The 26,784-nt window shown below is 38.3% G+C and overlaps 1 protein-coding gene and 1 pseudogene across 3 annotated transcripts; one reads left to right on the top strand and one right to left on the bottom strand.

Annotated features, from left to right (window-relative positions):
* Positions 1 to 5,397: 5,397 nt before the first annotated feature.
* Positions 5,398 to 12,111, bottom strand: LOC103707207 (putative proteasome inhibitor). Of its 2 annotated transcripts, XM_017842818.5 has the most exons (9): positions 11,790 to 12,111; positions 11,424 to 11,610; positions 11,195 to 11,326; positions 9,412 to 9,486; positions 6,720 to 6,797; positions 6,600 to 6,631; positions 6,455 to 6,515; positions 6,274 to 6,351; positions 5,398 to 5,688 (listed from the first exon to the last, which is right to left on the bottom strand). In XM_017842818.5, exons 1-9 carry the CDS (start codon positions 12,091 to 12,093, stop codon positions 5,616 to 5,618), a joined length of 1,020 nt encoding a protein of 339 aa, XP_017698307.5. In that variant the 5' UTR covers positions 12,094 to 12,111; the 3' UTR covers positions 5,398 to 5,615. The 2 variants fall into 2 exon arrangements, with proteins under 2 accessions (XP_017698307.5, XP_017698309.5); XM_017842820.5 differs by lacking the exon at positions 6,720 to 6,797.
* A 4,066-nt stretch (positions 12,112 to 16,177) lies between these two features.
* LOC149768592 (malvidin galactosylase UGT88C3 pseudogene) lies at positions 16,178 to 19,760 on the top strand (annotated as a pseudogene). The gene is made up of 2 exons (XR_016411923.1): positions 16,178 to 17,805; positions 18,218 to 19,760. The product of XR_016411923.1 is annotated as a malvidin galactosylase UGT88C3 pseudogene (transcript).
* The last annotated feature ends 7,024 nt before the right edge of the window (positions 19,761 to 26,784 follow it).

Here is a 26,784-nt window from a genome sequence, read left to right as displayed (position 1 = left end):
TTTAAGATATTCCCTCTGTGGTTAGGACTCCTTTTATGAACATTAAAAGGGAATGGTGGATAAGGATGCGGTAATTAGCGTGGAGAGTGGGTTTGGCTGGAGTTCTACCTTTTCTTTTTATCATCATCATCCTTATCATGTCGTCTTCATCATTACTAGTACTATTATTATTATTACTATTATTATTTATGTGTTTTAAATAGTTAGATTATTCGTGTCGCTGGGTCAAAAACAAAAAGCAGCTTCACATTAACCAAAAAAAAAAGCTTGAACCAACAGCCAAGATTTGTACTCGATCTACATTCAGGACGCATTTGAATGTTTTACAAAAAAATGATTCTCTCTTTTTTTCCTATAACTTTCTAAAGTCAAGACAGCTCCCAAAGTTTGTTATATTTAAATTTTAAAAAGAAAAACAATAATTTGAGACCTAGAGAACCAAGGATAACATTAGAATGCCTCAAACTAATGTGCCAAAATGAGTCTCTTCAATTACTTCTGATCACACTCCAAGTAACAAGTCTATTATGGCCAAGTCCAGCTTGAATAACCAGAATCTCAGCAATCACCGAAACAATTATTTCTTATTTTTATTTTAATATCACAGACTCTGGTATAAAGATTTCTTAAATTCAAGCATATCTAAAACCTATAAGTGTGACAAGAGCTAATAGAAAAGGTTGGATCTTATTTCCTGATAAATGAAGTAGTTGTTTTTACCTCATAATATAGAATTGTTTGATGCACCAAAGAAGTTGACATAATCAATATCATTATCAAGTACTGGAAAACATTGGAAGCATCCATTTGCAGTTATCCATCTAATGTAAGTTTCTTTTTGTAATTACCCGAGAAAAAAAAATTGGGGCTCATGGGTTGGCTCGAAGAGGCCAGGCCCAACCGACCTGGATTAGCCCCACCTATGGGCTTGTGGGCCAGCCCAAATGGGCCAGGCTCAAAGCCGACATGTGTCGATTGGGGAAGAAGAGCCCAGTCGAGGTCTTCTTCCTCCTTATTTCCGACGGAAAGGAAGACTCCCTGAGGACAGTTCAAGTTCGAATCAAACTTAGAGATCTTGCCTAATTAACTCTCCTCCCCCTCCTTTGATTTCCTCCACCAGAATCATTAGGATTCGCCACCGATGCCAAGTATGCCTTTCCGAGTCTTCTCCTCGAATCCTCATTGGAAACCTCGCTGAAAGCTTCGCCAGACCAAGGTGAGAGCTCTTCCTCTTCTTCTCTTGTCTTTTCTGGTTTTACAGTTGCTGCCACATTGATTTGGATAGGCGAATCGTCGGATTACCTACCAAAATAGGGATGCTCTGTTTCAGCTTTATCTTCGGGGTTTTGCCGTCGTCGGCTACCTCGCCACAAGGTGCCGTTGCACCACACAGGCCGCGGCCACCATAACTGCAACCCCACCACCCGGGCCTCCTTCTCCCTCTTTCCATCTCCTCCTTGTGGATCTGCATCCCCCAAGTCGAGCTTCGGCCACCATTGCACTGGTCGCCGACGCCGGCGATGACCGTGGCTGAGGGCCGTCACTAGGTCAGTTGTCGCCGTCGGGGGTAGGTCACCATGGTGGCCACGCCACCCCTAATTCGAGAAGAGGAAGGAGAGAATTGCTCTCCCTTGTTTTGGGGAAGAAGAAGAGAGCCCTCTCTCTTCTTTCTATCTCCTCTCGTCGCTTTCTCTCTCCTCTCTATCTCTTGATTTCTCTCTCCTATTTCTCTCTCTATGGGACTTTCTTTCTACTGGGCTTTCTCTCTCTACTTAGATTATTTCTCATGTTTCTCTCTTCATATAGATCTACGGACCTAGCAGAAGGGTCCCAGATGTTTTTATTGTGGACCCGGATTGATCCAGTAAAGGATCCTGGACCAGTATCGCTACGACCATCTGTCGCGCTAGCCTTACCTCGACTATTGCCAGGCATCGTTGAACTCTATCATCGTGAATCTCCATTGTGTTACATGTATCATGGTCTGATTTTCATTTCATAATTTGATTGGCTTGATTGGCCAGAGTGGAACAACCCAGATCATCGGATGCTGCTACCTAGTCGACTCTGTCCATCTTACACCCGACTGTTGTCAGTTACCATTGAATTCATAATTGATAACCCCTAATCTATTCTCTTGATTTGATATATGATTCTTGATCAGATGAATTGAGTTATGTCGTACTGGTCGATTTGAACAATTAGGCGTTGTTATCTAGTTGGCCTCGTATATCTTTTTATACGAATCTATTTTTATAGTCAAGCTCTGATTTTGTATTCATCCAGGCATAAAGAAGCCTAATAAGATCTTACACTCTAGTTTCTCTTTCTTTCTATTGGTACTTTCTCTCTCTAGCTTGACCCGGAGAAATCTTTGGTTGAGAGGGTTGCTGGATAGTCCTGAGTTGCTACATGTTGGTGGACCCCTTTAGTGGATCAGTGGAGGATTCTGGATTATCGGATACCTTGGATAATTTTTGATGTTGATTTGGTTATGTAGGAGAACAATCTTTTGGACAAGAGGACGTTGAGCAGAATTTTGTGGATCCTGATTCATAGATCGCGGTAGTTTGTCTGAGTTGTCAACAAAAAAGTAAGAATTCTTGTACACTGACTTGCATGATATAGATATTTTTGTACCTATATGTGTATGATATGCTATGATCCAAATAAGTAAGAAGCAAAAATGGTTTTATGATGGTTTTGGTATTAAATCGTATTTTGAGCATATTTGCTTGTGATGGATAGGATAATGGGTGCATATATAAGCATAACTTACACTTGTATAATCAGACTTATGGATGTGGTACTCTGGACTAACCATGTTATTATTGGCTACCCTATCACGGGCTGGAAATGTGACTGTGGTTAGTCTGAAGCTAGAAATAAATAAAAAAGAATTGATGTGTAGATTTGAACTTGATTAAATGAGCAAGGACTTTGGGCTCGTCTCGTTGTCAGTGGTTTGCTCCGTCACAGATTAGAAATGTGATACTATTGGTTTGCCTCGTCACAAGTTAAAAATGTGAAACTACTGTCTGCCCCATCACAGGCTAAAAATGTGAAACTACTGTCTGCCCCTAGAAATATGAAATTATTGTTTGTCCCATCATAGGCTAGAAATGTGAAATAATTATTTACTCTGTCACAGGCTGAAAATGTGATATTATTGGTTGCTCCATCACAGGCTGAAAATATGATAATGTTAGTTGCCCTGTCATGAGTTGGAAACGTGAACGAAATTTAGCCCAAAGTCAAAAAAATAATTGATTTGGATCAAATTAAAAAGAAATGGAAAGAAAATCATTCAAAATATTAATGAAGGTTTATAAGATATCATATGCTATATCACTCTTGAGTAGCTGAATTTCTATTGATATTTGATGTACATATTTATAATGATTATTCGAGCATTATTAATAATTGGCTTGTGATTTCATGATATGTGCAACATTTTCTCGTGGTTTTCAAACCTATATTATTATTGTGTTGGTGTGGATGTGTGGGGATTCTTACTAGGCTGTAAAAATCATAACTTCTTTATCTTTCTCTTTTTCAGTATTGCAGGTTGTATCACAGGTGGAGGGATGATTAGATAGAGCATCACCGATAGTAGTTGGATGATCAAATTTTGTAACCGAATCAACTTTATTATTTGGTATGAATTGAGATCATTGTTGATTATAGATATTAAGGTTGTATTATATTTTTTTGGGTCTTGTATATTCTCTAGGGCTCTACGCTAGGGAGTGTGCAGCCGTATCGCATGTCAAATCCGGGTGCTGGATTTAGGGCGTGACACTTTTTAAATAGAAAAACAGACAATGCGCCAAAGTTAGAAATCAAAAATTTCTTGGGGGAAAAAGAGCAGGTCAAGAGATGAAAGAACTACTGCATTTTGGATTTCCAAACTCCAAAAAAAAAAAAAAAAAAAATCGAAAGCATCAAGTTGTTTTTCCAGCTCTCCGTGACTGCAGCCAGACAAACAAATTCTATCTCCAAATAGTTTAACCCATTAGCACCTAACATGGTCCTATAATATGCAATAATTCCATTGCTTGATACCCGGTAGACCATGGATCGCGATCCTCTGTTTTGATTCTTCCTTCTTAGGTTGGAGTGTGGGCTGAAATCGGTTGGGCCTGACAACTTCAGCCTAATACAGCTCATTCAAGGTCGGTTCTCACGGTCATCATCGATGTTTGAACTGGAACCCTCCATGCAAAGAGGGATGCCAACTGAGCAAAGTCCAATTGGCTATATACATGCAGTTGTGCACCTTAAAAAAAACAAACACATCTTGTGACCTAAAAGCCAAACGCATCCTGTGAAACTGTATGTCCAGCATTTTGCTATTTAAGCCTCTTGATACTTATGAGTTAAATTTTGTTTTAATGGTATCATGAGGAGAATACCCTCATATAACCCAAAATTCTTACCTATCTCAAGCATAAATATTATCCAAGGTTTGTATGTCCAACATCTTGTGTAGCCTATTACCATTATTTAGAAAACACATAGATTATCAAGGAACACCAACAAATAAAAAATAAGTGAAGGATCACTTTGGTTCATCTTGCAGTGCAAAACATTAATTGATGATCAATGGCTACAACAAGGGTCAGTCAAGTGAGCCAGAATTCTCTGGTATGCGTTCTACCTACACGCCGACAATACCATCTATCTTGGACATGTATGGATGTCGCCTTCATCGCGATCAATTATGTTTGGCACCCAACGCAACGTTCCCTATTTTCGAGATGGGCGACGGCCATCCATTTCCTGGATGATTATCTAGGCATGTAAGCTCCCTGCAGTGCATAACAAGTTTGAACTCTCCATCAAGCCGTCATAGTAGTTAATCCACCCCAAGCACACTGAAAACAGTGTTGAATGCAAAGTGGGAAAGGATGAATCCACCTGTTTTTTCTAATAGGTCGTAGATTTTGATGCTCAGTGTTTTTGGGACCGGGATCAAATTTAGTCCCAGATAAGTATAGCTCATATTAGTGCCTGATTAGGCGTATAGGAGTAGTGTTTGTGGTCCTATGAGATTTTGAAGCACAGTTCATGCCTGTGTTTGAATCACAGGATTTTCCGAGCTTATCTCCGTGTTAGCTAATATGTATTACCGGCCATGCCTGCATAAATAAATAGCTACTATCCTTGCTCTTATCAATTCTACCAGTCTCTAATTCATTGCAATCTTATGTATTTATGCATCCTAACTCTTTTGAGCCTTGAAAATTATAAGCATGTATATCAGTCATTGACTCAAGGATTGCAGCAAAAAAAAAAAAAGATGAGAGATTTGCTTTGAGACAATTTAGCGAACCCCCCAGGAGGAAATGAAAAAAAACAAGGAAAAACAAAGAGAGAGCTCATACGCACATCAGGTTACAGTTCTTGACTGGATCGCTCAAACATCTATTTCATCTATAAACTAACCAAAAAAAGTCAAACCAAAACAGTAGCTTGTACAAACATCAAGTTACAGGCCATTAACTGATCTATCAAACAACGATTATATTTATAAAATACCTGTAACTGTTAGGGTATGTTCTGAGAAAATCAAAACTTCAGTGCATGAAAGGATCTGATGCTCCATCAGGTGCCTATATACAATCAGGATCTCTGGGGAAAAATTGAACATCTGGATGAGTACCACTCCCAGGCTGTCGCGGTCGCCTGTAAAAATTCACCATAAGAAAATGAGCACATAAGGTATAAACTCACCAATGAAAGCAGCACAACCAACATTTAGTCACATGACTTGCGACAAGTGAATTTAACAGCTTAATAAACCTAAATAACCTTAAGGCCCAATTTGATCAGCACCTACTGAATGGATACGGGCTCTCTTTCACAAGCGACAATGGGTATTTTCTTCTTAGACCTAAACAGTTGTATCCAAGTTCTAACCAAGGCAACTTTGTGAAACCATGAATGGTAACTTCTGATAACTAAAGAGCTACAGGAGAAGAAATGGATTACCCGTGCCACTTTGAGGGCTTTTTTAAAAATCTTGCGATTAAAAGTTTGTCTTTATTCTGAAATGAATGATGCTTTTCTTTTAGAATTTAAGGAATAAGGTGCTTGTCTAGTATCTTCAACAATTATTTTAGCTATAAGCATATCAACAACCCCTTGCTTTGTCAGTCCAACAAGTAATTACACTATTGGTTTTTCCTACACTTGCTATATGCCAGTTAAAGACACAACATCAATCACTAGCTAAAGCATCTAATTACAGAAAGGCTACAACAATTGTACCTTGCAAAACGACCTGGCTCGAAACCTGGGACACCAGGAGGGCCATATGGATCAAAGCGAGCACCCGGTGGCACACCCCTGTTTCAATTGTATATAATTAGAGTTTTAGTTCGACAAACAGAGAAAATGAAAGTGAAAAATATTTGTTTTCTTTTGATAAGGAAAGAGATAGTGTACTCACGGAAGTCCACCAAGAGAACCAGGAAATTTACCAGAACCAAACCAGCGTGGATCATTTGGCCCTGCATCATTAAAGCAAAGACTAAGCAACATTGGAAAAAAAAGCCTACTAATAAATGGCCTTTTAAAAAAATTGGATAACATACCTACGAGCATGTCACCACCCACACCAGAGGTCCTGGGAAAAAGCACAAAATGATGGCTAAATATCCAAAGCCAAGTTACAAGACTACAAAATGGTTATGGTGGGACTAGGAAAAAAAAACCTCTCAGGATAGAAGCCACTGCCGGGTCCAGGAAAAGCATCATTAAATTCAAACGGTGGAATAGGAGGATATACAATACTATGCACAAAAGAACAAATGAACAAAAAATAGACGAATTAGAATCTAAAAGTTATTCAAGCATCAGATAGGTCAATGCATGTGTTAAACTAACCAACAGAAAAGGAGAAATTACTTCAAAAAAAAAACAATGAATTAACAAAATATGTGGATGCCTTGTATAGGATGAAACCAGGTGCAAATTGAAGATGCGACACAAACATTGAAGGAATCATCAGACAATTGTATTTGCAGGCAAACCATCATCACAAACTACTTTACCTAATTGTGTTTTGCAGTTAGTTGTTAAGTTCACCAAAACTCAAGTGTATTTGCAAAAAAACAAAAACAAAAATTACATATGCATATCAAGTTAGACTATACATGTTATTTTAACTCCTTAAAAAAGAAGTTAATGATTTTAAAATAAAGGATGGATTATCCAAATTAAAGATCCAACCTAATGAACATGACCTACACTCCAACAAATGCCTAGAAACCAAAATTCTTTGTTAGTCTCTAACCTAGCATCAAGTTGGTACAAATATGAATGGTATCAATTGTGCTAGTACTGCAAAATACATGATAGGCCACATAACTTAAAAACCCACATTATGGATCATGATCTACAAATCTAAGAACATGGGTAGATTTAAATTCACTAGGTTTTGATGATTAAATCATAATAAAGCACAATATCATGCAATTAAAATCACCCATTTAGACACGTACTTGATGGTTATGTTAAAGACCATGAAAAAACCATGACTTTTGGTTTCTAGGCATTTTTTTGTGTAGATCATGTTCAACAGTTTGGATCTTGAATCAAATAGTCAATGATTGATTTTTAACCATTAACTCCTTTTATAAAGAGTTAAGGTGTGGAATCCACCTCTATGCATATTTGACAATCTGCAACACTGATGTCCAAAAAATGAACCCAGTACACATATGCTCAATGCCAAAACCCCAAATATTTTTTGTGCAATTTTTTTTTTTTGAAAATATAAGACTTCACGATGTCTATAGCTTTGTTCCTCCAAAATCTGGATACTAATTACCCAAATTATGGGCCAAGTATTTTCAAGAAAGACAAGCTCTCTGCCTGACTCCTCTTCTCCCTTGTGCACATCCATCATTACCAATTCAAGGCAGCCTTTTCCTCCAATCTATGATTTTCCAGTTTTCTGTTTTGAATAATTTCTTGTGACATGCTAAAACCACACATTTCTTTTGAAAGAAGAAAGACTTCCACGATAAACATGAATTAGGTTTAATGCCTTTCTTCCCACCCAAGAGCAACCATAATGAGAAAATCCTAGATAAAGATTAGTGTTCTGTGAAAGGTAGGGAAACAACTTGACTTCCCAGGCTAATATCTAGGAAGTTGTCTAGGTACTTAATAACTGCTTGGTGCTCTAGTTGTCACATTTATTCTTTATGTATTGTTTGTAGTTTTCAGAAAAACTACAAATATATTGTCCTTTATTGATAGATATGCTTCCCACAGCCTGGAGAATATAACTTAAATAGTTGGTGACCTTGTTTCTGATACACTTTCCACACTCAATATATGTTTAAATCTATCTAGAAGTGAGGTTTAAGTTGCAATATCTGTATATAGATTTAATAAATTATCAGGTAAATTTTTAATTTAGCATCCTACTTAGGCCTTTGAGAGGTTACTGTCAAGGATCTCCCAGACAGATAAAATCATCACTCAGTATCTAGCGCTTCATTGTACAGATTTAATGTTAGACAGTAAACATAGAGCACAAGCATATCAAAATAAGGATATGCAAACTGTGTAGGCTCTAAAGGTTTCACGGCCTAAGACCAGAGTAGCCAGTCTGACAACCTTGATCATTAGACTGGCCACTCATGTTGTATGGATCAGAATGTTAGGCAATGAATAAGGTGATCTAGCATCAGCTAGAGATGGTCTTGATAAAGGGACGTACAGGATGGATGCCAACATGTAAAACAAACATGCTTCCTGATTAGAAATTTAGGTGTTGGATACAGATAATAGTGAAATAAGACCTTTGAAGCAAGCCATAAAGATGGTACCAGCCCTGTTTCATGTTATATCAAGCAGGGAGAGAACCTTGGCCATTAAACACCAAGTTAAAAATAATATTTGAGCAACATGAACATTATCAATAATGCTTGTCTCGTAATACGTTAGTCCCAGCTTTGTAGATTAAGTTAGTTTCCAAATTGTAGATGTGCAATCCTTTTATCGAAATTCTCATCCAAGTCTTCTTTAGCCAATTCTATATTCACCGACTGCCTAAGCACAACATAGTTAGCAATTTAGCCATCCAGCAGGCTGTGTTTCCTGACAAAGAGAAAGCTAGAGAAGATTTTGTTGTCCATGTTGTGTGTGTGTGTGTGTGTGGAAAACAAAGAAAAGTTCACCAAGCATCTGAACCAGAATATCATGCTTAATCAAATTGCTAATTCATGAAACTAACTTTGGTTTATTATACCAAGACTAAGTTTACACCTTTTTAATCGACAATATACCAACAAAATAACTTCAAAAGTTTTAAAGAGCTAAATTTCATGAACAAGCAAGCAAAGTGCAGAAAAGGTTTAATGGCACCAAAAATAATACAGTGCTAGTGCATACCCTGAATTTTGAGGTTGATGATCAACTGGAATTCTGATAGCAGGTTCGGCAGTACTTTTATGCAAACCTTCACCACTGTCCACAGTGTAAAAGAATTAAAGTTTGACATCTATATTAGGGTTGCACAACCATATATCAATGCAGCTTTAACATTTGCAAGTGAAATTGCGATGATTCTATTGATTTGATAGAACATTCAATATAGAACCAACACTAGATGGAAAGCACCCACAATTCTAGCAATATGCAGTAGACACAAAAGGCAAGATCTGCCACAATTTGTTAGTGCCCACACTTCACAGTAGTGAGAATAAGGATGTCCATGATATATACATGTAGCTCAAGGATAACAAGATATTTTACAGTCATCTATCCTAGACCTTGTACATATTTTAATTATAAATGCAGATGAACATCTGAACCAACAAAAGAAGCAACACTACAAGTTCTCTTCCTCCTAAATCCCAAATTTCCAATGAGAATCATAGTCCCAACAACCACTTTTCTGATACTCCTTGTTTTGACACATTATAATTATAATACATTAAATTGACAAGAAAGAGAAAGCTCTCCTATCTCCAAAAATCAGAAAAATTGTGAAGAAAATCAAAGAAAAAGCAGCCAAGTTGGCTGCCACATCATCTTGTGCTTCAGTATGCTATTAATAAACATAGTGATCTTAACTAAGCTTTGTCTTTAATTAGACATCAGTTATCAAAAATATTACCATATTAAATAAAAGCTTTGATACAACAAAGGAGAGTAATAAATTATTTACAATATTATAATAAATACAAGCTTTAAACCTATGTGGTGCATGATGTATCCAAACAAAAAGATCAATATTTTGTTAAAAAAATTGTCCAAAAAAGTTAACTCCAACTTTAACAAAAATAAAAACCTCAATCTTCTCAAGCCAAGTTGTACCCTAGCAAGAGATGAGAGTACATGCTGGTGACTCCTTTTCAACTACATAAGACTCCCGAATGCATGAGATCCAACCCAAACTGATTTTGAAACTAAAATTTAGACATATTTGGCCAACTCTTGGGGATGTTAGATCGATTGTACTTTATTTTTAAGTTTGATCAAGAAAAGATCTCGGATGACCTGCCAAAGCATGAAAGCTAGGTCAGAAAATTTATTCCACAACTAACATAAACTCGAAATTGTTAACCAATCTTCATTGCATCAAAGCAGGTCCATCTAAACCTAGTTAGGTTGAATCCAATTTCATGAGATCCATAGCCGACCCATTTTGAAGTTGTATCTTAATCTAGACCTATATCTAAACATTAGCTCTATTTAAGTTTGATTCGGTCAGGTTGAATAGGGATAAGATTTTTTTTTGTTTTGCAAGTTATCTTTGTTCTATTTTATTTCTAAATAAACTCTACAAGTTTGTTGATTTGGTTAGCATTTGAGACATTCATAATTATTACACTAATCAATTTATTTCACCATATCTCAATTTATATATAATTTTGACTTTTCCTAAGAAGTATGATATTAGCTCATGTAACCAAAGCTTTATTTACTTTTTCAAGTTTTAGTTTTAACTATTACATTAGTTAGTGCTTTAATTCTAAAAAAATGGATTTTACTAGCACATAACTAAAGAAACAAAGGACATTTTTGGGTTGCAATTCTGAGAAGTGGTTATTCATGAGAATCATATTTTTGCCAGCTATCAAACAAATGAAACCTACTCCGAAATGAGAAAGCACCACGAACATGGGCAAGAGTAGAAAAGAATAGTACAGAGGCAATTTCATTCACAAACCTGCTCCCAACCTTGGGTTCCAATTTGGCCAAGATACCGAAATTCAAGTTCTTGACGAGGCCCTTCAAATCCTTGTACAACTCCCCATAATTACTCATCTGATTTCTATCATCAGACAAGTAATCATTCACCCTTCAAATATGTTGCAACCAAACAAAATTAAAAATCCAACCCAGAAATCAAACAAGTTATAATCCTTAAGAGTTGAAAATCTTAAAAAAATTAATACTTGATTTGGAGGTTGAATGGTTCCTTCTGCTCTCCCTCAAGATTCAAGCCGTCAATCGCAAGGATATCTCCGATCACCAGGCACCTCACCAAGACATTCTTTTTCTGACCCTTCTCGGTCTTGGAGTACAAGAAACCATAGCTGTCCTCCAGCTCGTTCCACCCCTCGATCCCCACCTCTTCCCCACCTAAAATTTATCCAAAAAAAATAAAGAATCATTTTATTTTCGTTCAACAATCTAGTTAAGTTGAACGGGATTGAAGGACCGTGTTTCCCAAATTCCCAAATTTTTTGAAAAAAAGAAACACACGATTTTTCGGTTCAAGAATCAAGCTTTAAGAAGTATGGGATCAAAGAGAGACGCACCGATCGGAGGATTATCGGATAAGGCGTTCTTGCCGGTGGCGGTGAGGGAGAAGCCGGCGGCGAGGAAGGAGGCATGGACGGCGAAGGCGACCTTGTCGTGGGGGTTACGGAAGGACGGGCGGGAAGCTCTGATGACCGCTATTACCACATTCTCCGTAGCCATCTTCTCGTTCTTGCTCTGGTAGGGTTCGATTATCCCCTTTTCTAGGATTCTTGGAAGGTGGACGGTTTTCTTGAGGCAAACTTCTTCCCTAATCCCTACAAGGCGGTGGAAGTCTCTAAAAGCTCGGGAGCAAAAGACCATGGAGACCCGCGCAAGATGTCGGTGGATTTCAGCACGGTGAAACCCGTCATGGGTATAATAGGAAGGTAGCATTTCAATAGACGGTCGCAATCTCATCTGATATGTTTGCATACATGTATGTATGTGTGGCCGTCGTTGGAAAAAGTTCATGGAATATTTAGGGCCGAGAGAGAAAATATTCTTTTTAGAGGTTTGGGCCGCCAGCTCCTAAAATAATGGCCGTATCGGCTGTATGAATTGTAAGTACGGATACAAATGGATCGGATTGGATTATGGGTGGCCTGATTCAATCTAGTTTTTTATTTGAATTCTAATTTTGGACTCAGATCAAATTTCATAGAAAATCGGGTCGGATCAGATCTGCCGTTACAATTTTTGATCTAACAGATCATTCGAGTCGGGTCAGATGTACTGTTATAATTTTTGACCCAACAGATCATTCGGGTCGAATCAGGTCTATGTATAATTTTTGTACCATAGCTCCTTTTGCTATTCTAATTAATGGTATTGCTTCGGAGACCTTCTATTCTTCTATTGGTGTGAGACAAGGTTGTCCTCCATCTTCCTATTTATTTGTTGTATGTAAGCTAATTTTTTATGGATATATCAGCCTGCTTTAGTGGGGGCAACTCTCTCTTATCTTCCTGTTGCTGATGGCCGCATTTTATTTATCCGAGATATTTTATCTAATGTTTGAGCTTCGTCTACTATTATAAAGAATTATTGTAAAGTCTCTGATCAGAGAGTGTATTCTGAAAAATCTATGGTGAAAGTCAGTCCGAAGGTTAATACACTTATCATGCAACGTATAAAAAATCATTTTCATATCAAAGAATCAGATCGATATTACCTGGTTTTATCTGGGTTTTCCTTTCTCTGGAGGGAGACCATCTTGAAGTGATTTAAGTAATATTGTACAACAATTTTTGGATAGATTGGAGGGATGGAAGTGAAAGGATTTGTCTATATATGATGGGTAGAATCACTTTTATAAAGTTTATCCTATCTGCTCTTCCCATCTATTTGATGACCAATTCTATAATTTCCAGAGGTGTGCTTTTAAAGTTGGAGAGCATGATTTGGAACATTCATCGGACTCAACTGATAATTCTAAATAGGTGCATTTGATTTTTTGGGATTGCATTTATCAACCTATCCTAGAGGGTGGTTTGGGTATTCCTTCTTTAACTGCTAGAAGTGAGGCTTTAATGACCAAGCATGCTGTGAGATTTCTTTTGGAACAAGATGGTTTCTGGAGTTCATTAATGAGAGTGAATTATGGATCTTAGTCTTTTATGCCTTCAACCTGTCCTCCTAGTAGTTCCCCAATTTGGAAGAAGATACATTCAGGGCTCGTTTGGTTCGCGGGAAAAGAAAGGGGGAAAGTGTGGTCAACGGGAAAGTAATGAGATGCCTCTTATTTGGTTGGAGTTTTCAAAAGAGAGAGAAGGAAAAGTTGTATTCCCATGGGAATGTGATTCCCACATTTCATGGGAAAGTCTTTCCCATGAGAAACATGGGAAAGTTACTTTCCCATGAGGCGGGAATCACTCCATTTTTACTTTTTCCCAAAAAGTCCCTTCAGCATTAAAGAAGCATTAAAGAGGCATTAAAAACCTAATTTTTATTAAGGGCATAATAGGAATTATATATAACTTTCCTAGGAAAGTGGATGGCCAACCAAACATAAGCACCTTGAAAATTTGTCACTTTTTCATGGTCAACCAAACATGCCAAAAGTACTTTCCTAGGCATCCTCTTCCTAGGAATTTGTTTCCCAGGAATCATATTTCTAGGAAGGAAAATGCTTCCCGCGAACCAAACGAGCCCTCATATGCTTTAGCTCGGTGGCCTACTCACGTTGATTCTATTTCATTACAAGGGCTTGTGGCAAAGGATCTGTTTATTGGAGGAGAAAGGAGATGGAATCAGCCTTTTCTCTCTAATTTTGGCGAAGGAGTTAGTAGATAAAATCTTTTTGCTTCCAATATTGGGTGGCGATAGCTTTGATGGATTAGGATAGGGTCCATCTTCTGGCTTGACAATTGAGATAACCTATTTTTATTAACTATCTTTGGTCAAATCTCAGCTAAACCATAGTGTTGATTGGGTTTGGAGGATATGTATTCATCCTAGGATTGCACTATTTATGTGGAAAGTGGCTTGGAACCGGTTACCATGTCGAGATTTTCCACATCAAAGAGCCTTTCTTAATCCAAGTCATCGTGATTTATGTTTATATACTGAGGACTGCAGAACTCATGTTCTAATCAGGCACACACCGGCAGCCAAGGTTTTAGAGGGTAGCCCCCCTTTAGGATTCTTCTATTTTTTAAAATATTTCTCTTGATGAGTTTTATTAAAAAGAAGTCTTTTAGCAAAGATAAAAGATTTGAAGCAGTTTTTGATGTGTTGTATCACCTATGAAATCTGGATGGCTAGATAAGATCGTCTTTTTCAAAGTACTAGGTTTAGTGCTCGGCTAATTTTGCTAAAAGTTTTTATCTAAGCTCAAGAGTTTGCCTATGTGTTTGATTCAAAAGAACCTTTGATAGAAGGAAAGTTTGTGGCTTTTTTTATATAGTTTCTGCATCCCTATATGTATCTTATTTTTCTTGAGAGCCACCAGCCTCTCCTTTCTCAAGGTCAATTTTAATAGCAGTGTACAAGAAAGAGGTGCTTTTGGTGGAGCATACTTTGCTATAAGATGTGCCAGTGGAACTATATTAGCTGCTAGAGGTGTCAAGATTTTTAATACAATTGTGCAGATGGTGGAATTACTAGCTACATGAGAAAGATTGACTTATGCTATGTAAAAATTGAGAGCTTCTCACATTTATTAAGAGGGAGATTCTTCGACAGTTGTTAGATGGTCTTTTGATCCACCTCCTGCTCATGCTAGGATTGCATGATTATTGGTGGATGATATGTGCCCTATTTTATTGAGGTATCACATATTTATAGGAAAGTTACAAGTGCTGTTGATTGAATGGCGAGTTGTGCGGCCAATTACGCTAGAACTATATTTTAAAATTTTTCAACAAATATTTCTGCCTAACTTTTGAATATTTTATTTTTTGATTTTTATGGATGTATCTATACTCATTATTTAATCCGTCCGACTTAGTAAAAAAAATCTTTATTACTCTGAAGTTTCTTATTTATCATACTAGTGCAAATAGACTAAGGTCTAGGCTATCTTGATCTTGATCGCTCATTGAGATATACAATATCTTGAACCTTAAAGAGACCTAAAAGATGTAAAATATGCGACTCTAAAATTAACGCAAAAGAATATGCAACAACTTTTGGTGATTTAAATATTATTTTACTTTTTCAAAACGAAGATATACCATAGACAAATGGGAATTCGCTATCTTATTGCAACTTGCATAGGGCTTCTTGCACGAATCTAATCTAAATTTATTTTGTATTTATTTCTACCAAATTAAACAATCATTCGGTAGTCACATGACAACCACCACTTTATCAATAGCATCAAGTTAGTGGACACCTCATTTCCTATTATTTAATCTTTTCCTTTCTTTCTTATTGAGAATAAAAACCTCTCTTGCGTAACAATATTTTTACTAATTTAGTCAGCACATATTTTTACCGGCTCGTCCGGTTTGTGAAATTTTTTATATTAAAATATTTTGTTTGAGAAGCTAGTGCATGCATATATGATACTTGGGAAAATAGGTTTTACATATTTAATTGATTATAAAAAAAACATATTTCAAAATAACTTATATTTAGTACAATACATTTTTTTAAAAAAAATTGTATAAAATAGCTATTATTTTTTTAATAAATTTTTTTTATCATATCCTATTTAAAAGCTTAAGAGTATTTTGAAAAAATAATCTTAGTTTCGGACCGAAAAAAATTAAACTTTTTTGTATGTGATATAATTTTTATAATAAAATATAAAAATTTTATTTTTATATATATGCTATTTTTTATCTCTCAAACTTACAACTAAATATAATATATTATTTTTTTTTTTTTTTTGACAACATTTTTTTTTAACGGACCAAACGTGTATTTAAGTCGACCCCATTGACACAGCAATATTTTTCCCCCGAGGAAGCCTAAGGCAGAATTATTAGTTCGGTAACCGCCGATCATTCGAGGAGATTCCCGAAAAAGTTCGTCATTGTTCGTCAGCCTCTACCTTCCGCCCTAGGGCTGCGGGACATTGAAGCCCTTCCAATTGCGAATCCATCAATTCCCCTGCATTACTCCTGGAGGGACAGAGGATGGGAAAAATCAGCCTGGTTTTCCTGCCGATCTGGGGCGCCGGCCACCTGGTGCCCATGGTGGAGACGGCCAAACGCCTCCTCCGGTTCCAACAAGAGGAGAAGATCTTCTCCGTCACCGTCCTCCTCATCCAACCCCCAAACCCGGCATCAGCCTCCACCTTCTCCCCCTACGTTCAGTCCGTCGCTTCCTCCGGCCTCGATATCCGCTTCCAAGACCTCCCGCCTGTTGATGCCCCCACCGACACCGACGGCGCCGAGGACTTCATCTCCCTCTACATCCAGAGCTACAAGCCCCACGTCAAGGCCGCCCTCGCCCTATCCTCCATTCCTGTCGCCGCTCTGGTCCTCGATCTCTTTGCCACCACTATTATTGACGTGGCTGACGAGCTCGGTGTCCCGTCCTACATCTTCTTCGCCTCCACCGCCGCCATGCTCGCTCTCACGCTCCATCTCCCGATTCTCCACGACAAGATTCCGGTAGAATTTGGGGAATTGGAAGGCGACGTAGAGGTCCCTGGAGTTCCTCCCATTCCGCCCCTATCCATGCCGACTCCCTTAATGAACAAGAAGAGCCGGGTCTACACTTGGTTTGTCTTTCACGGCAAACGGTATCTGGGAGCTAAAGGAATTATAGTTAACACGTTCAAGGAGCTAGAGCCAGGACCACTGGAGGCACTAATGGAGGGCCGCTGCGTGCCAGGCCACCCCACGCCGGCCATCTATCCAGTAGGACCAGTCATCGCCCTTGAGGATGACGGGGATAAGGCTAATTCCGAGCGGCACGAGTGCATGAAGTGGTTGGATGGGCAACCACCGGCGTCGGTGCTGTTCTTGTGCTTCGGGAGCATGGGCAGCTTCGGCGCAGCACAGGTGCGAGAGATGGCTCTCGGGCTGGAGCGAAGTGGGCACCGGTTCTTGTGGTGTCTCCGGACATCTTCGACGGGGAAATTCTGGCACCCGATCGATGCAAATTTGGGGGAAGTACTGCCCGAGGGGTTCTTGGAGAGGACCGGGAAAAGGGGATTGGTGTGGCCAAGTTGGGTGCCGCAGAAGGAGATATTGGCTCACGAGGCGGTCGGGGGATTCGTGACGCATTGCGGGTGGAACTCGACCCTGGAGAGCTTGTGGTTCGGGGTGCCGATGCTTGGATGGCCGCTGTATGCGGAGCAGCACCTGAATGCTTTTGAGATGGAGAGGATGCTTGGGGTGGCTGTGCAGCTCAAGGTGGACAGAAGGGGAGGGGGATACGTTGGAGCCGAGGAGTTGGAGAGGGGAGTCAGGTGTTTGATGGGGGACTCTGAGGACGGGAAGAAGGTGAGGGCGAAGGCTGAAGAGATGAGACTGGCAATCAAAAATACCATAGGGAAAGGAGGGTCATCTTATAATTATTTGGAGCAACTAGCTACGGACATGAGCAAAGGCGGGGCTTCAGACAAATATTAATCTGGTATGAAGATGTTGTACTTTTCCTTTTGAGCACTCCCTTGCCTGGTGAAATGCATGGCCTGTTGAATTATTAGCTTACCGTGTAGGTTAATGGCTATGGCTGTCATGCGAGGCTGGTGGATTACAATTTTAGTTCAACCCGTCTTTAAATGCATTTTGCATCTATCGCTGAGTTTTAAGGGTCGTATGCATTTTAAGGCCAGGTCTCAAATACTTTTAGTCAGATTTTAGATCAAATTTAATTTTAGTATTTTTTGTGTCCAAATCTGGCCATGATCAACTCTAGTCTCAAAACATTTACAGTCCGTACAAACTTCATTTTTTGCTAATTTACATGGCCAGCCCACTGTTAGAAGTATATGATATATATATATATATATAGACACATATAAGTACGTATTGTATTATTGCAGGACCGCGTTAATGTATTGTCTCTATGCTTGAATATGGGAGGGGGTCATTTGTTCATGCTAAATTCACATGGTCAGTGTGATCGCACGCTTTTGCTGTTATGAAAAAAATTAGAAAATTGGGGATCTGTTTTTTGACTGCAAGGATTTATTGATTCGAAATATGAAGTTCTATATTTTAGAGCGCCCCCAAGCCGGTATAGCTTTAGTTGACTGGACTATATTTCCTCCCCTAGTACAGAGACTTCCTAAGTCAACTACAAGAACTGATCCAACCTTTTCCATCCTCTATTTCTTCCAAAGTAACTAATCCAACAAAGAACCTTCAATCAACCATGTCAACAGAATTTTGTTATTAACGATTAAATGATATTGCAGAAGAAAGAGTAACAAAGGATGCACATCTCCTCTTTCAACATTTTACTCGTTTGAACAATCCTGGTTGTTGTCTCGGAGAGCCATTACACGATCATGTGGCCTTCATGTTTATGTATGATTGGTAAGGTCCTAATCATACTTCTCCAGAGTAGAGGATGATATGTTGTTTTAGCTTTTATCATAATTACTAGTTAATTTTTAAGGGGGCATCTAGTATTGGATGATTATCCCGAAATCAAGAATGATACGGATGGAGGTGATAAGATCACCGCATTTAGTTGTATAACAACGATTCTATGTGGCAGTAATCCCAAACCACCTCCACTTCTCAAATTATTGCCTAACCTAGTGATCGGATACCCTCTTTGAGGTCGGATATCCAAGATCACTCCAGGGCAGTGATCTGGGGCTGAAATTTGAAAAACTGCCCCAAGGGACATTCAAGCCATTAGGCTTATTTTTTTTGGTTTTATTACCCTCTAATTTTAAATTATATAAAGTATAATATTTTTACAAATATAAAGAATAATATTTTTGAGGTTGAGGAAAAGTTGGGCTTCTTGAAGTGTGATGAAGACTTGCCGTAGGTGCTCGAGATGGTCCTCCTTCATCTAGCTATACACAAGGAGGTCGTCGAAGTAAACAACAAGGAACTTGCTAGAGAAGGATTTGAATACCTGGTTCATCAGGCGCATAAAGGTACTCGGAGCATTCAAGAGTCCGAATGGCGTCACAAGCCACTCGTAGAGGCCTTCCTTCATTTATCTGGTGGTAGCCGCTCTTAAGGTTGACCTTGGAGAAGATCTTGGCACCTTCTAGCATATCGAGCATGTCGTCCAGGCGGGAGATGGGGAAGCGGTACTTGATGGTGATTTTGTTGATGGCATGGCTATCGATGCACACTCTCCAGCTTCTGTCCTTCTTGTAGGTCAGCAGTGCTGGTACCGCGCAAGGGCTCGTGCTTCGCGAACTAGTCCCTTGCGGATCAAATCCTCCATCTAGTTCTGCAGGATCCCGTGCTCCTTGGGGCTCATCTAGTGGTGTTGAAGGTCTAGGAGGCTAACACTGGGTATAAGATCGATTTGGTGTTGAATGTTTCGCATGGGAGGAAGGCCGTCAGGTAACTCCTCGAGCATGATGTCCTTAAAGTCTTGAAGTAGGAGGTGCACATCTCTTGGAAACTCTACCAATTTGGGCTCCTCTCCTTTAATCACAAGGGCATAGATTTTTTCAGTATCTTTCAGGTCACTTTAAAAATTATTAGTAATTAGAAAGGATTGTCCCTCCACTCGGAAAGGCTTGGGACGAGTTCCTTCTCGCATAAGTCCAAGGACAATCTTATGCCCATTTTTGGTGAAGGCATTAGTATTGTCTCGACCCCTATGGATGGTGTTCACATCAAACTGCCAAGGTCTGCCTAGTAGAATATTGCAGGTGTTCATATCCACTATATCACATAATATCTCATCTTCATAATGTTTCTCAATAGAAAGTTGAACTCTACAGCGCAAAGTTACCTTGATTTCACCAATGTCTTTGAGCCATCCGATTTTGTAGGGAGTTGGGTGCGTCTCTGTAGGGAGTTGGAGCTTCTCCACCATGGACTTGGAAACAATGTTTTCACTACTTTTGTCGTCGATGATGAGGTCGCACACCTTCTGGTTGACAGTGCACCTAGTTCGGAAGATGCAATGCTGCTGGGAGTCAAGTTCCTGGCATGGTGTGTATATCAATCATTGCACCACGAAGGAGAGAGCTTCCCCTTCATCCTCGTAGGTGATGGCCTCATCGTCGTAGCCCTCCTCATCTAATGCATCATCGTGTCCCTCGTCAATATTGTCGGCTTCGGCGAGATTGGTCATCGCTCGTTTTGGGCATTGGTTGGATAGGTGCCCTGGTTGATTGCACCGGTCGCATTTAATTTCTCGCGATGGAGCATACGGATTGGTGGAAGAAACCCGTGTCGCGTTGTTTCCTCCGGTCGACTTGGATTGGTGATTGCCAACCTCTTTGTTCACAATGGGTGAGGCCTCTCGAAGAGGAGCCTTTGTTTGAAGTGAGCTCGCTTGTTGAAGGGGTTGGGGCGCCTCGTCCGTAGGTGGGGCCCTTTTGAGTAACCCACTCCAACTACTTTTCGGCCCTTGTAGCTAGTTAGACCGCGTCATGGAGACTGTAAACCAGTTGGAGGTAGACCCTTTTCTGTTGGAGTCCACCCACGAACTGAGCAACTTATTGTATTTCTGTCTCCTCCAAGTTGTTGCGAGCAGAAAGCCTGTAGAACTCGGCGGTGTAGTCATTTATGGACCATGATCCTTGTTGGCAATTTTGATATTGCTAGAAAAGGACTTGGTCATAGTCAAGGGGAAGGAATCGGGCTTGCAACATCTTCTTCATTCGTGGCCAGGAATGTATGGGTCCTTTGCCTTGTCGCGTGCGAGAGATTTGTAATTGCTCCCACCATGCCAAAACCCTCCTTTAAGCTTGTACACTACCAGCTTGACCTTTTTTTCCTCTGGGGTCTCTATGTAGTCGAAGAAGCGTTCGACCTCTGCGAGACAATCGAGGCAGTCCTCGATATAGTTTTTTCTGGTTTTATTAAATTATATTAAAAATATTTATTATACTTTATATTTGTACAATGAAACTATTTAATATATTACTTCCATTTCCCTTATTTCCCTAATCAAAACAAATATGACTATTAAAATAATATATTATAAGCATAAATAAAAATATTAGTTCTATAATAACAATTAATATATCTTTATAAGATTAATAATTTATAGGCCTAATAAATGTATTTTTATGAAATATATTAATAATTAGTATATTAATAGAAATATTAATTTTTATTATAATATATTTTATATGATTAATAAATTTATTTTATGGAATATATCAAAGGCAATTTTGGTATTATATAGCTAGTGATCTTGGATTCCTATGAAATACCAAACAGATTATTTGTGAATATCCGAAAATTTTTAATCACTCGAACATAGCATACCAAATACGACGATCTTATATTCTCGAGGATCATACTATCTCGAAATAAGGATTTTCGGTGATCTAAGATCATCTTGCTCATCCTATTTAGGTCACCAAATGCCATCTAAAGGCTTGCAGATTTCTGGGACCACATAAAATTGAGACAATGGCCCCTATGATGAGCCATGGATTTGTTAAGGCCTTGAACTAGTATGCATATGGAAAGTTCCATTTACACTACTCAACGCAAAAATCTCATCTATACGACTCTCCTAGTTGATGTTTAGCTCAGATTGTTTTTTTTTGGTTTAGCAATATGTAGCTGTTTACACTAAAGAACAATAGGAAAATTATAAATAATTTATCTTAACCTATTTTTTGCATGAGTTTTCTATATAACTAAAATTCTTCTTATTCTAGACAGTGTAGATAGATTGGGATAGGGCCCTTCATCTGGGTTGTTGGTTCGAGATGTAGACTTTTTTTTAAAAAAATAAATTCAAGACAGAAGCCCCATCAACTTGAAATGTTGATTAGATATGCAGAATTAGCGTTCATCCTAAGATTGCTTTATTTATGTAGAAAATAGCATGGAATTGACTCTCATATTGCGATATTTTACACCAGCATAGCCTCCACATCACAAATTATTATAACTTATGCCCTAACATAAAAGAATCCATCTCTCATGTCATTCTAGACAGCAGGTTGGCAACCCAAATCTGGAGACATGCCCCTATTTTTGATGCAGCGACCATCCTAGTTCTCTCTCTTGATGCCTTCCTCCGGACTATAAATGAGAGATTCGTTAGAGATAATCGGAGTATAGAGGCTGTATTGATGCGTTATATTGCTTATCATATTTTTTTTGGAAAGAAATGAATGTTTTTGTCAAAGTAATGTTCGAAGCTCTAGAATGATCCTCAGGAGAGCATCTAGCTAGGCCCTACCCCGAAGGGATCACTGATTGTTGGAAAAAATTGTGGCTATTCAACAGATCCTGTGATCCCACAGATGTCTTATTTCACTTGGGAGCCACCGCTCCCCGGTTTCCTCAAAGTCGGCTTTGACGATAGCACTTCAAAATAGAGGAGATTATGGTGAAGCAAGCTTCGTCATTAGAAGTGCAAGTGGTGTTGGATTGTTTGGTATTATAGTTCTTATGGCAGAATTGCATGCTACATGAAAAGGTATGTCATATACAACAAAAATTCTAAAAGCTTCTCACATCATCCTTGAGGAAGACTCTTTGACAGTTATTAGGTGGCTATCTAGTTCGCCGTCTTTAGAAATCAGTACCTATTCTTTAAAATAGGAATGTTGGAGAATGGAGTATAGTTTTACAAAATGGCACATATCTATAGAAAAACTAATAGTACTACAAACTGGATAGCGACACAAAGTCAATCGCACCGGAGGTACTTTATGGATGGCTGTGATAGATATTTCTTCTAAATTGATAGATATTTTATTTTCTAATTTTCATTGATGTATTTACTCTAGACTAGTTTAATAAATCCGATTTACCAAAAAAGAAAAATTGGTCTTTGCCAATGGGCATATAAAGAAATAAAAGGTGAAATTTATTAGGGATAGCCTAGATAGCTTGTGATTTTTATTGACATTGGCCAACAATTATATAATTAAAGACCAGTAAGCTCTTATTGTCATATTCGGACTTGAATAGATCTTTAATAAATTAGAGGTTTTGCTACAGTGCCTTTTCCTTTCCCGTACAAGTACACAATTCTAACCCCTATTTAAAATTGAATAGCTTTTAGATGAATGGCTAGATGACCAGTGGTGCAGCTTACCATATTTGGTTTTATTGATGTTCAGCTCATATTGTTTTTATCTTGATTTGGCAACATATAGCTGTTTACACTAAGGAACAATAGGAAAATTACAAATTATTTATCTTAACCTATCTTTTCATGAGATTTCTATATCACTAAAACATGCCTTTTAACTAATAATTTTTAATTCAGCCTTTGCCGGTGGAGGAATACAAAGGAAATAAAAGATGAATTTATTGTGGGATAGCCTGGATAGCTTGTGGATTTTATTAACATTAGGCCAACAATTATATAATTAAAGACAAGTGATCAGCTCTTATTGTCGTAGCCTAACTTGAATAAACTGTTAATAGTGCATTTTCGTTTTCTGTACAAGTAAATAAATCCAGCTTTTTATTTAAAATTGTATAGCTTAAGATGAATGACCAAATGATCAGTGGTACATGCCACCATATTTGATTTTATTATATTTAAATCCAGAATCCTTTCCTTTTTCATATTCAACCCTCTTACCTTATATCTGCTTCTACCTGTCTCGTTGGAGCTTTTATCTGCATCAATTTCTTGTAGATGAGATCGTGACAGAAGGTAGAAGGGTCGGAGCTTTTGGCGATCTCTTCATAACAGTCTTGGATGGGGACTACTCAAGAGGGCCGGGGATGGAGAGGAGACAAAGGGCACCCTGAAGGAGGGGAAGGGACAAGGGATCAGTGAAGACGTGCTTCGAGCGGCTATAGGCATCGAGGCAAAGGCCCTGTGTGATGAGTAAATTACAGAAAAATCCTAATATTAGGGATAAATTATACTTATATCTAATAGTTTGAAAAATCTACGCCTATCCCCTAAGATTTATTTTTATCCAACACTTTAGCTCATAACTTAACAGAATGTTAACCAAACCATTAATTTAAATAGGACTAAATGCCACGTCAAAAAAAAAATTAAAAATGACCAAACTAGCCTTAAGTGATATAACGTCACATACGGAGGAGAACAGCCGTGAGGCGCCATGGATCTGAGCTTGATCTTGATGAATTATCAGAAAAGAGCCATGTGTTAAGGAAAAAGTAATCTAGATCTCTCAAGCAAGTTGATGCTTTTAAAATTTTCTGCTGCAGAAAACTAACATCAAAAGTTTTGTTGCTTGAGCTAGCCTATCCATAGTTCAAGCCTAGCTATGGAACCGCAACTGATGCACTCTCCAAAAAGAAGAGTTCTTGCGCATGTACTTATTTGGATTTTTTTGATGATAGGTTGATAGCTCCATATATAGATATAGGAATCCTCATTTACAATGACAATATTAAGAAATCATGTTTACAGTATCGGATAGATAAAACTCAAAATCGGCAAATAGTATACCGACATCTCCGATCCCTATAATGTAGTAGGTGGGGAAGCGAGAACAAAACCTGATCAGGGAAGACGGAGGCTGGTCGGAAAGGATGTTCATCGTTGGATGTTGGTTGAGAAGGAAGTTTGTTATTGATCGCTCGTTTAGAAGGAATGCTCATTGGGAAGGGACACTCGTGGTGGGCTGGTAAAGCAGAAAAAAGCCTCTAGCCGCTTAATCTCAAAGGAAAGAAGACTCTTGAAGATATAATACTTTAAAAAATTTTGAGAGTCGAAAAAGTGAAAGAGTTGTCTTATTTTCTTATAGAGGTAATTTTAACTTTTTACAATAGATAAACAGTTTCACTAATGCTGTCAATTTAAATGGGTATATGTATAGGTTTTTACAAAATATTGGATGTAAGTGTAATAAACATAAACCTCAGAAAAAATTTTGTGAGGTTATTTTGGTCATTTTCAAAAAATTTCTAATGCGGTATTTGAGTCCCATTAAAAGTTAGCGGTTTGACTAACATTCTATTAAATTATGGGTTGAAGTATTGGATAAAAATAAACCTCACGGGGGTAAGTGTAGGTTTTTTATACTATTAGGTGTAAGCTTAATTTACTCCTAATCTCAGGATGGTTTTTGTAATTTACTCTTTTTTTTCGAGGTTCCCCAAGATTTAATCTATAGGTAGGAGTGCAAATATGTCGGGTCGGACCGGGTCATGAGTGACCCCGACCCAATCCGATTTTTGGTTTAGATTCTAATGTTGGACCCAGATCTAACCCAATAGAAGATCGGGTCGAGTTATATCCATGACAATAATTTTTGATCCAACGGATCATTCGGGTGGGGTCAGGTCCATATATAACCCAGTCCCAACCAAACAAATTTGGATCCAGATCAGGTCCAGATAAGGATATAGGCCAATACTCTAATAACTTTGCTTATACTGTAAATAATTGTATGTAAAGAATTTTCACTTCCTTAAAATAAGATTGATAGAGATATAGAAATTAGATGATGTTGTACACAGATAACGAATAAATATTTGTTTTGCTTAAAAATGGGTTAATTCTATCATTTTTAATATGTAGAACATGCTTGAGATATTATTAGCACAAGCTGGCATAATTGAGTTTAGGTATAAACTGAGTGCAGATATTATTAGCCATTTATTAACCCACTATTAGTTCATTAAACCAAAGCAGTAAGTTGTATAAAACAAAGACTGAGGAGGCTCAAGCTACATGCGAAAGTCTGACTACCACTAAACCTAACACCAAATAAAGCCTTGACCCAATGACACTAAAAGTTTGGGTCCTTCACCTATTTCTGGTATCAGTGATAGTTGCTGTCTTTTTTAAAGTTGATTTGATCTGTAACACCAATTCCACTATATGTTGCTGCGTCTCTTGTTTCCTCTTCATTTTAAGAAAATAAATTCTTCCATACATATATATTTTTTCTTTTCTTTTGATTTCATCACAACTAAATGTAATAAATAGAAGCATTCATACCCCTAACGAGCACCAATGTCTTATCTAACTCACCTAACTTCATGAAAAAATACAACCCCATAGTTTGAGACCGCTATGAAGCTCGCTATCCTTATATTATTCCACATTTCTACTCATTGTCAACTTTAGTACAGCTATTAGGAACAAAGAGTTAAGACTTTGGGCTGAGGCTCAAGCACTAGCTAGGCGGTTGGCCTGCACCCGGCAGCCCGCAAACCTAAATGGTTTAGTACGTTCAGTTCGAGTTAGGTCGTAGGGTTGCAAACCCAAAATTGTTCAAATTTCAAACAGATCGGGTCAAGTTAGGTCAGATCCGAATTCACAAAATCCAGATCTGGTCTGGAAAATAGAATATATCCAATTTTAGAACCCAATCCGTCCCACGAGTCCTTTAAAATGGGTCGGATTAGATCTAATCGAGTCGGGTCGAGTCGAGTCACGCGTCAACCCGACCTATTTGTGGCTTTATCTATTGGGGGGAGATGTGACCAAAATTCGAAATAAAAGACAAGAGTTAAATAAAAAACTGATTGTTAATCTTCATCTATT

The sequence above is a fragment of the Phoenix dactylifera genome, chromosome 1 (assembly GCF_051530095.1).
Source record: "Phoenix dactylifera cultivar Ajwa chromosome 1, Ajwa_hap1_PhDact_Kaust_v1.1, whole genome shotgun sequence".
Taxonomy (NCBI): Eukaryota; Viridiplantae; Streptophyta; class Magnoliopsida; order Arecales; family Arecaceae; genus Phoenix; species Phoenix dactylifera.
The sequence above is the reverse complement of the archived record's forward strand: the minus strand, read 5'-3'. Positions and strand labels throughout refer to the sequence as shown.